General features: G+C 37.4%; 1 protein-coding gene across 1 annotated transcript in view; it reads right to left on the bottom strand.

Annotated features, from left to right (window-relative positions):
* Window positions 1–5,016: 5,016 nt before the first annotated feature.
* LOC6034439 overlaps window positions 5,017–10,443 on the bottom strand; it is a 48,104-nt gene continuing 42,677 nt past the window's right edge. The window contains exons 4-6 of the mRNA XM_038248698.1: window positions 6,815–7,020; window positions 6,599–6,662; window positions 5,017–6,480 (exon numbers count right to left, since the gene is read on the bottom strand). Of these exons, the coding sequence (XP_038104626.1) occupies window positions 6,335–6,480; window positions 6,599–6,662; window positions 6,815–6,907 (303 nt within the window). The 5' untranslated portion in view covers window positions 6,908–7,020 and the 3' untranslated portion in view covers window positions 5,017–6,334. The remainder of the gene's footprint in view (window positions 6,481–6,598; window positions 6,663–6,814; window positions 7,021–10,443) is intronic.

Genomic DNA, 10,443 nt, shown 5'->3' with positions numbered 1-10,443 from the left:
GAAATTGTTGCAAATAGTTATTCTTATGTAAAATTGTCTGATCTTTCCCATAAAAACACTTTCCAGGTTTTAAACAACTGACCTCACATTTAAAATACCGTCAGTGGGGGTGACTATGGGTCAAAAAACGATACACCTCTCGTAATTTCTTAATAACAAAAACAATTTAAATAACATCGAAAATCTTACAACGTAGAATTGTTCTTAGATAGTTTACTAACATTTTCTCAAAATATGGTGGATTTTGATGAAAACTACCTTAAATGCCAATAGTTTGAAAATTGACCCAATCTCACCCCATAGAAGGGGTGACATTGGGTCAAATGAAACTAAAATGATGCTCAAATACAACGATATGGTAAAATCAAGTCATCCAACAGTGTTTCTTGTTCGAGGGAATCGTATTGACACGCTACAATGTTTGAAGTAGAGATTTTCAAACATTTGGGTAGTTTTCGAGCAATTCTAACAAAAATATTAGAAAAATGATTTTTGGCCAAAAACGTACCCCAACTTTAGACAGCTGCCAAAATAACAGGATTTGTTCTAGGAACGAGATATTTTCAGCGAAGTCATCTTAAGATGTCCCCTACACAACCCTTTTAACTGAATTCAGTTTCATTGAGAAGAACCTGAGAAATGGTAAAATCCGTCAAAAATCACTTTGACCCAATCTCACCCCCCAGACCCAATGTCACCCTCACTGACGGTAGTAGTTTATGTTGCAACAGCAACGAGGTTCACCGAGTTGGATAAATACGAAGAGTGCTGAAAAAGTTTTGCAACGAGTTCATACATTTTTGCAATTCCAACGAGTGAAATTTTATGTCAAATTTTCATGTACTTTGTCAATAAATCTTTTAAATCAAAAAAAGTTGAAACAAGTGCTGAAAAGTTCAACTTTTCAGCCCCATTTGAGTGCTGAAAGTAGAACTTTTCAGCATTTATTTGAAAGTGTTGCTATTCGATTCTACATTTTTCGTCAATGACAGGAAAAACACACGAATTGCAAAAACTTCCTTTTGCAATTCCGTCAAATTTTCCTGTCATTCTTGAACGAAAAACTTTTTGTACCAATAACAGAATCGAATAGCAACACTTTCAAAAAATGCTGAAAAGTTCTACTTTTCAGCACTCAAATGGGTGCTGAAAAGTTGAACTTTTCAGCACTTGTTTCGAAAAGTAACACTTTTCAACATTTTGATTTAAACGATTTATTGACAAAATACATGAAAATTTGACATATTCACTCTGTGTGTTTTTGGAACAAAAAGTAGGCTATTTCTCGTTCAGCAACGACTCGGTAAACCTCGTTGGATAAATGTACGACTCGTGCTGAAAAAATCCTCTTTTTGCAACTTGTTGCATAAACTACTATTTAATGGCGAGATTAGGGTTAAATTGACCCTAGATGATTTTTGCGGTGCAAGTGATTACTTTTACTGATTTCTGGGACATTTTTACACAAGTTTAGTACATTTTGGATGGCTGTAGTAAGACTTCTTTCTAAATACAGTGCGATTCAAAAAAATGTTATTTTGCCATTTCGTGCGGTGAATAGGACCATCACCAATCGATTCTCCGGATTTTTTTTAATAAGAGACACTATTTTATGCATTTTTATAGCCGCATTTAAATATACGATTTTGGGTTCGGTTTCGCCCACAGTGGCGTAAAGCATTACTTTTCCGCAGAAATTTAATCATTGAACCAATCTGATTGACCAAAGCTTAATCGGATTCTCACGAAATCGCCTTTCGATAGGCAACAGAATCATGAGTTTAACATGAGGATTGTGCTTCAATATTGAATAAAATTCGCTGCAAGTAAACAGCGATGGCATAATCTTCTAATTTAATTAGGGGTCATCCCCAAACCATGCAAAAAAAAAAAATTAAAGCATGAATTAAGCGTGCTTTATTTATATTAATTTCGCTTATTCAAACTCAGCTAATCAGGGGTTCTGAGTGAACGTCTCTTTGCATTTGAATAAGTGTGATTCAAACCATTTTTGAGAAATTTCGCTTTTTTATGCATTCTCGCTTTTTTGCATGATCAGAGGCTGGTGCCACTAGGGGGGTGAGGTTAGACTAATGTGATTTTTACGGTGCTATTTCTCATAAACTCGATTATTATAATTATAACTTAATTCTGTTTTTTTGGTGACATCTTCAGGTCGTAGATGGTTTATTTAAATTTTGGGGCAATGACTGTCGATGATGGATCTGAATTCAGGGTCAAAAAATGGTAAATTGAAATAAAAAAAATAATCACTTTATATAAATTCCTTCTCAAACAACACAAAGAAAGCCATTTTTTGGTGGATACATTTTGAATCAAGACTTGAATGTTTTCTAAAACAAACATGGCCGCCAAATGGCCGATATGGGAATGATGCCTTTCAGAGCCTTAAGGAAACTTTGTCATCTGTACATCGGATTTTTATAAAAACTCAAAATTTGTTTAAACAGGCTCAAACATGCTAATGCTAATGATTATCAATGCAGAATGATTTAGAACCACATTTCAGAATGTTTTCAGTTGATTACACTTCTGTTTGCATTTGAATTTTAAAGTTTTTTGAAAAAAATATTTTTTTTGCGACAAAACTTAAAAAATATTTTCAACGACCTACATTAAAAAAAAAAAGAAATCTCTGACAGCTTGCTTAATTGATCCTCCGCAAAATGGCTTCACAAAAAAAAAAAAAAGAAATTTCTAGTGTCTGGGGTGTCTTTTGTCGTTCTACATAAAATGAACATTGGGCATTCGATCCCAATCCAATTTCTGTAACACAACTTAGCTAATCAGAACCCGTGAATCACGGATTAAGATCATGATAATGGAAATGGTTCGCAAATTGCAAATTGTTCCTTAAAGAGAACATTCTTCAAAGCATCTCTTATCTTCCGGTTGATGTTAAATTGTGCTTAAAATTTATCGTTGTTCAGCGGATGATGGCCATGAAAGTGAGACTCGAATCTGCACCCTAAATCTTTCCCTTTTTTGCCTGTTGTGTAAAACATGGTGGTAGACTGTGTGCAAAAATGATGGTGGCGGTTGCGTGAGAAATGCGAATCCTTATCTCGGTGGAGCTTTTTTTTTGACGTCGGGGTTTATTTATCTCTTATTGTGTGTGCATGGTTGGCAGACAAATGTGCGCAATGGTTCGCTCTTATCAGCGTGCTGCATCAGAAGGATGAAGAAAAAGTGGCGAATATATCCTGCGTAGACATTGCTCTTACATGCTTGCAGGATAAAGTGTGATATTTGACGGCATTATAGGGATCATGACGTAAATCACCATAAAAAGGATGATAAATGAGTTTTTCATTACTGCCTACTTTATTATTACTTTGTAATTGAATTGAATGGCAAGCAGGATCTTGAAATGATGTTTGGTTGAAAATGCTCTGTGAAAACATGAACGATCTTAGAATGCCATCACTGATTTCATAGGGGAAAGTTTCCTTCTTATGTGCTTTATCGACCATGTTATGCGAATAACCGGAATGGGGAGTGCATAACAGCTTGAAATGTATTCAAATCTTTATGGCCTTCTTTTTCCAACGCCACAATTTGCGCGCGATATTTTATGAGTGTTTGCCAAGAGAGCTTTCAATAGCTTTCACTTTGCTTGAGTAAGCAGCAGCAAACTTTTTCCCAGTCCGTAGAAGCGAACGTCCTTTTTAACAGTTGTGGGTTCTGAACTTTAAAAGATGAGATTTTAGCTCCCTCTCTTTTCTTTATGCGGCCCTTGGCTTAACAAAAGGTTTCCACTGCAATTTTCCAGAGTTTTCCATTGTTGTGAAAATGTTGTGCAGATGGGGACAAAACTTCTGCGCCGGATGATATGTTTTTTTTACCAATCAATGTCAGGAAGAGATTAATACTTTGTTAACCCAACCGCAAATGTTTATAACGCGAATTGGAAACCTGTAAGTGGCTGATTTAAATTACATTAATGTTCCGGTGGACGTACTGAGCCCAAACCCTTGAATGCCAAGCTTTGAAGCCCTGTACCGAGCTCTATGGAGAAAGCAAGATTGCAGAATGCTCAAAACTTCAATGTTAAATAAACCAAAACCTGCCCAAGAATCTGGCCTACGCGCCAGTGATGTTGAAAATGAACATGGCCAAAGTGCTTCAAAAATTTTAACTTTGGAAAGCATGCTTCCAAAAACGTTTACTCGTCAAAACAACAAAGAAATATTAGCTATTACATCACACAGTCAGTGCACACGTTGGGTTAGCTAGAAGGACGATGACGCCGCCAAGTGGACAAATATAAATTTATCGATAGTGCTTCATTAAAGCCAGTCGTTCATACCCTCTAGTCCTGTCAATTAATTAGTCTCACCCTGCTGGGAAAGCATGACGCTGTCTGATAATGGTGCTGGCAGCTGGGTTTCGCTGATACTGCATGACTAGGCCGATGGACGCCACATGATAGCAGCCCTCAGACGGCTATGGAACTCTCTGTTTTTGCAGGGTACTGTTTAGTTAATTTTGATTAATTGTGGCATGTTTTTTTTTTCTGTGAAAGTGGCCAACATAAATGAGGATAAATTCAAGTTGGGGGATGTGGGTGTTTGAACTCAGGACATTAAGTTTTTTAGAGTTTTATTTTGCGGTTTTGATCGTTATTTTCATTGGAATGAAAAGCAAACTAAAATTTATGCGATTCGACTCGAATGGATTATTTTATTTTGCATCAAAAACAATGGTAAATTTTTTTTCCTCGACCAAGTCCACAAAATTGAAGGGAACATTCCACAGTAAATGCATGGTTTAGTAATTTTCAGATCACCTTTCTATGGTGGCAAATTCTGCACCCCCCTACACCTATTTAGTCTTTGTTGCCATTAGTGGGATGATTGTGGGCGTTCTTCAATATTCAAGATTTTGGAAATTATCGTAAGTATTTGTGGCTGGTGATGCTGACTCACGAGAGAGGGTTGAAGTTTGAACAACTGCTAAAATGAGATTATTGGAAGAAAAATTAAACACGTTTTATAGAATATTGTTTCATAAAACTTTTATTTCATGCTCAATCCTCTAGTCTTTGTCAACAATCACGTTCTATTCCATATTTTTGTATGCTTGTTTGAAGAGGTTAAAGAGTAACACCTTAGAATATCTATTTGCTCTAGACATTTACATAACTGTATTCCAAACTGAATAGCTACGTTTACATCATTAACTCGATATCTACTTAAATAATTGAGCTTTGCATTGTTTAACTTGGCTTTCTGTCATAACATTTTCTGAAGATCTGATAAAGAAATAAACTGGGAGATTTCTCGAGTGAGGCCAAAAGTTAAGATTTGTCAGCTCCACGATTTAGCCATGTTCACGATGCAGTACCGATAATTGACGAAATATAATTTATAGGAGCTTTTCTAATTGCCTGCAAATCAAACTTGTTTTGAACCCGTTTCATGGAGACGCACGGTGATTCAATATTCAGTTAGTGGTTTTAAAATTAAAAATATTGTTCGTGTTTCAATTTTATCTAAACCCAAAAAAATCATATTATCTTCGTGTCTTCGTTGGTCCTGCGTCATTTCGCGCCTTTATAAATTTGTTTTAAAATTGAAAACCACTCTAAACATGTCAGTGCAGAATCTTTCTGCCATCATTTATACTCGCCAGGAAGTGGATTGGATATTTTAATCTCGATCTATGTTGTTTGGTGCTCCGCTCGATCAGAGAATGGATTAATTTCGTGCAAGGGCATTGTCTGCTGCCAATCCCGTGCCGTACCACTTTCCCAACCGATATTGTACGTATGTGTGTTTTTGATTCTTGTCGGTTATTAATGTGCTATTTTTAGAATTATTCTGCTCAAAATTCATCATAAATGGAATTTCGAAAGCGCTTTTACAAGTAAAACCCGTTTACAGATGCACACGCTTCAACGCATGCATCGGTCTAGTTTTTTTGTTTTTGTTTGTGAATCAACGTCTAGTTTGGTCATAAAACGTTACGAGTATAAACAACACTTCAAACACACGAGAAAATGATCTACCATTTGGCCATACTCAACAAGGGTGAACCGTATTTACGACTACTGTTTCCATATTTCTTCTATTATTTTTTTTTGTTGTTGCTCTGGTTCAAACATCACTCTTGTATAAAAAGGAAAAGCTAAATGTAAATATATGTATATCATGATATAAAAATATTGAGTTGTTTTGTAGGATGCACCAACACTGCCCTTTCAAACTGGCCCGGGAATGTTGGCCCCTGACGACGACGACGATGGTGATGTTGTTGTTGGCTGGTTGAGAGGCTAGAGATTTGCTGATGGATGGATGGATGGTAGTTGGAACTAAACCGCTTCCGAATCACCTTCGCTCAGTATCATCGAGTGGATGTCGACAGCCGACCGTGTCTTCCTCGGTGGTTGCGGAGGCGAAACCACGTGGGGTCCCACAAACACCGAATTTTGGCGCGGTCGCATGTATCCGGGATATCCTGTGAAGTTGTGGGTGGGAGGAGAGAGAGAGAGCATACACACAATGCGGACGAATTGTAAATGGTAATGAAATGCTACAGCACAGCAGTCGTGACAAGGGCATTATTTGGCACTCACCTCCCGCACAAACAGACGTCATCGTTGGTGGCAGACCGAGGGACATTTTTGAAAGGGATGATCTCTGCAGATGAAGGAGAGTGCATTTTAATTAACGACGAGTATAGCTTTGCATATTCAATGCAGAGATTTCTCGAGTGTTTAATTTTGAACACGCCTTTTTCAAAGTCAAATTAAAAGTTCAGTAATAAACTGTATAAATGATTACACCTTTACCTGTGGCACGGTTGGAAGGTCCAGATCCAAGTCCACCAGCGGGCAGGAACCTCGATGCTGTTGGATGAATTTTGGTTGGTACGGTTCGAGCATTCGAATCTTGCCCCACCGGTGAAAGAACAGTCCAATTGCGCAAACCCATAGTATGAGTACGAAAAGTACGATTAGTGCCTCCTCGGGCCTTACAACTATCGTTGGTCCAGATTCTGAAAAATGAAGAAGGAATCGGGAAGGAGTTTGTGAATTATTCGTTTGGTTTGGTGTCTATTGATTTATTTTGAAGTTTTGAACTCGATATTTTTTAAGATTATAAACAAAATTTAAAACAGCCTTGAATCAGGAGTAATCAGTTTGCTTTAAATTAAAGTATCCAAACAACTCGACCCCTCTTCTAATCTAATTTGAAACTAATCAGCTTTAACATGGAACCCACCTCACGTGATTGTACTTCCAAGCCAGGTGGGGCGAATTCCACCCCACTGCAAAATATTCATAGGAGATATATAAAATGGAATTTCAATTACGAGAGAGTTCTCCTATACCGGTCCCGCCACTAACTACACAGTTCATCAAGCATAAGCTGCTCGAGAAAACGGAACGTGTGTGTGTGTATGTTTTGGTGGCCACCACATGGAGCACTGATTCCGCCATTCGACACTCTGCCAGTCTGGTGATGTAGAATAGATAAAAATTACTACGTTCGTATAAGCTCTCTTTCCCGGAACAGATACACACACCCACACATCCACTAATGACGATAGAGCTGTCGAGTGTCGAGTTAAATGTTTGATGATGGAAAAGTCTGTCTGATAATCCCTCTTCAAGAGGGGGTAGGGGGAAGGGGTGGCAAAGAAGATCCTTCCATGTCAACCGGAAAATCGTGCTCGCTGAGCGAAACCGTCTTGCTGCAAATTTGATTTAGACGAAATGTTCAGATAACGTGTGCAGAATCGTGAATAAGTTGATACCGGCGATGAAAAGGGCGCCGTTAGCGATGAATGTTTTAAATTTTTTAAAAGTACTTATTCTGAGGGTTGAATTGGAGTTAATTTACTTTAGAGCAACGAAAATAAATTCAATCGAGCTAAAACCCACCTTGAAAACATTTCAATCCACTGTGCTTCGCACATTTTCGGATGCTTTCACAATAAAACAATAGAAATAAAAAAGTATCAATGACCGTTTATACGACGCACTGAATTCGGTGTTTAGTACCAAGCTGGTGATAAAGATCAACCGTAAAAAGTACCATAAAAATGGTCAGCGTGAGGAAGAAGAAAAGGGGAAAAATATTTCTGACCGGACCAGGTGCATGACATTGTACCCAAGTATCACAATTTCCCTCTTTTCTTTGCCAGGGCATGTAATCGATACTTGCTGGAGATTGTAATCGAGCGTATACGGAGCGTCCGGATATTGCCGATTTCGAACACCTCCGCCACCGTCGACAACATGGGTGGGGAATGTTTGTCCCTTCGTTGGGAAAACGACGTTGATGTTTTTCTTTCTACAAACACAAATACACACACACACCCATTATCATGTGACAATTTTTCCTTAGAGGGTTACAATCTTTAACTTTGTTCTGGATCGTGCCCAGTGTTGGCAAGGAACAACATCAATATTATTCCTATTCTCCAGAAATTTATCATAAATATTCTAAAAAAAAGCTTTCAATATTTTGTACCACGTTGCCTCATTCTTTCATAGGACACTCTTGACGCAACTGCTGCCAAGAAGCGTCGATTGCTGTGCAGTTATTTGTTGTTTATCACAAACCTTTTATCCTGCAGCAGCATCGTCGTCTTCTCATGTTACGCCAGAGGGGAAAAAAGCTTTGCTGGAAGAAGGGTTTAGTTTGCTTTTCGCTTCATCGACGAACGGGATGCCACTTTACACAACACACACTTTACTGCGCCGATAAAAGCCCTGTGAACCCACCACGTGTTGGGAACGGCTTCGAACGCAGCAAAAATGCTACAATTTTTATTGTTTTTCGCAAACTATTTTTCTCGGTTGTAGTGTGGGCTCATCCATAAACCACGTGGCCTTTTGAAGAGGAGTGCCTAGTGAAAAACTACGTTACATACAATAAGTTAAATTAGGGAGCGGGTGAGGGGGGGGGGAGGGGGGGGAGGGAAGGCCACGGTGTTTATGTACAGTGAATCAAATATTTGTCCGTACCCCCCCGTACGGAAAATGTTTGTGATATAAAAGTTCATAAAATACGACCAAAGTACCATGTTTTATACATCAATCGACGCGGCAGAATATCCTCTTTAAGACACTGTCATTGGATTTGCAAAAAACTTTTTCTAAAAAAATACAAAAATAGTTTACTGAAAATAGTCAAAAAAAGAGGTCAAATAATTGTCCGTACCCCTAATAAAAGTACAAAATCTGATCGATTTAAGTGAATTCATTTATTAAATGTTGTTTCTGTGTCAAATACTAGTACCTCTATCCAGTTTGTGACAACTTTGAACTTCTGATAACTTTGTTAAGTTAGTTTATATTAAAAATTGGTTTAAATCTAGTTTTTTTATGTAAAACTTATCAAAACATTAGTTTATAAACAACTATATTTATAAAATTGCTATTTTATGTTGTAAGAGTCTCTATTGAACAAGTTTTAACAATATTTGTTCGAAATATACATTGTTTTCATCTTTTTTATTGACAATTTTCGACCAAAAATACTGTTTCGGAACAATACCGTTAAACAATCCGGATTGTCCCGGAACCGGTTTAACCCCTCGGAGGGAAATTTTGTGGTGGCCAGATAGAGGACAAAAAAACCCACCTCTTGCAATTTGAAGCATCCAATTTCGTCCACTACAGCCCGATTACGAGTCCCTAGTCTGAAATTTGAAATTTTCAAATTCCCCAAGCAAAACATTCTGACCCAGGACGGTACAGAAATTCTCAGCACGGAAAGTGAAAATTTCAAATTTCAGTCTAGGGACTCGTAATCGGGCTGTAGTGGACGAAATTGGATGCTTCAAATTGCAAGAGGTGGGTTTTTTTGTCCTCTATCTGACCACCAGGGATGCCACTTGGTTTTTTAAAATGTCTGTAAAAAAGTCTGTGTATGTCTGTGCATTTGTCTAAAATTTAAATATATCAATTCACAGTCATTGAAATACATCAGAAATCGCGTTTTTAAGCATTTGAAGTCTAACGAAATAAATTTCGACAAAAAAGATTAAAAATATTAATTTAATGAAGTTTTTTAAAAGTCTGTGCACCTCAAAAAATGTCTGGCACAAGCTCAAAAGTCTGTGAAACACAGACAAATCTGTGTATCTGGCATCCCTGCTGACCACCACAAAATTTCCCTCCAAGGGGTTAAACCGGTTCCGGGACAATCCGGATTGTTTAACGGTATTGTTCCGAAACAGTATTTTTGGTCGAAAAATGTCAATTAAAAAGATGAAAACATTGTATATTTCGAACTAATATTGTTAAAACTTGGTCAATAGAGACTCTTACAACATAAAAAAGCAATTTTTTAAAAATAGTTGTTTATAAACTAATGTTTTGATAAGTTTTACATAAAAAAACTAGATTTAAACCAATTTTTAATATAAACTAACTTAACAAAGTTATCAGAAGTTCAAAGTTGTCAC

This window comes from Culex quinquefasciatus, chromosome 1 (genome assembly GCF_015732765.1).
Source record: "Culex quinquefasciatus strain JHB chromosome 1, VPISU_Cqui_1.0_pri_paternal, whole genome shotgun sequence".
Taxonomy (NCBI): domain Eukaryota; kingdom Metazoa; phylum Arthropoda; class Insecta; order Diptera; family Culicidae; genus Culex; species Culex quinquefasciatus.
This window is presented reverse-complemented; position numbering and strand designations above follow the sequence as displayed.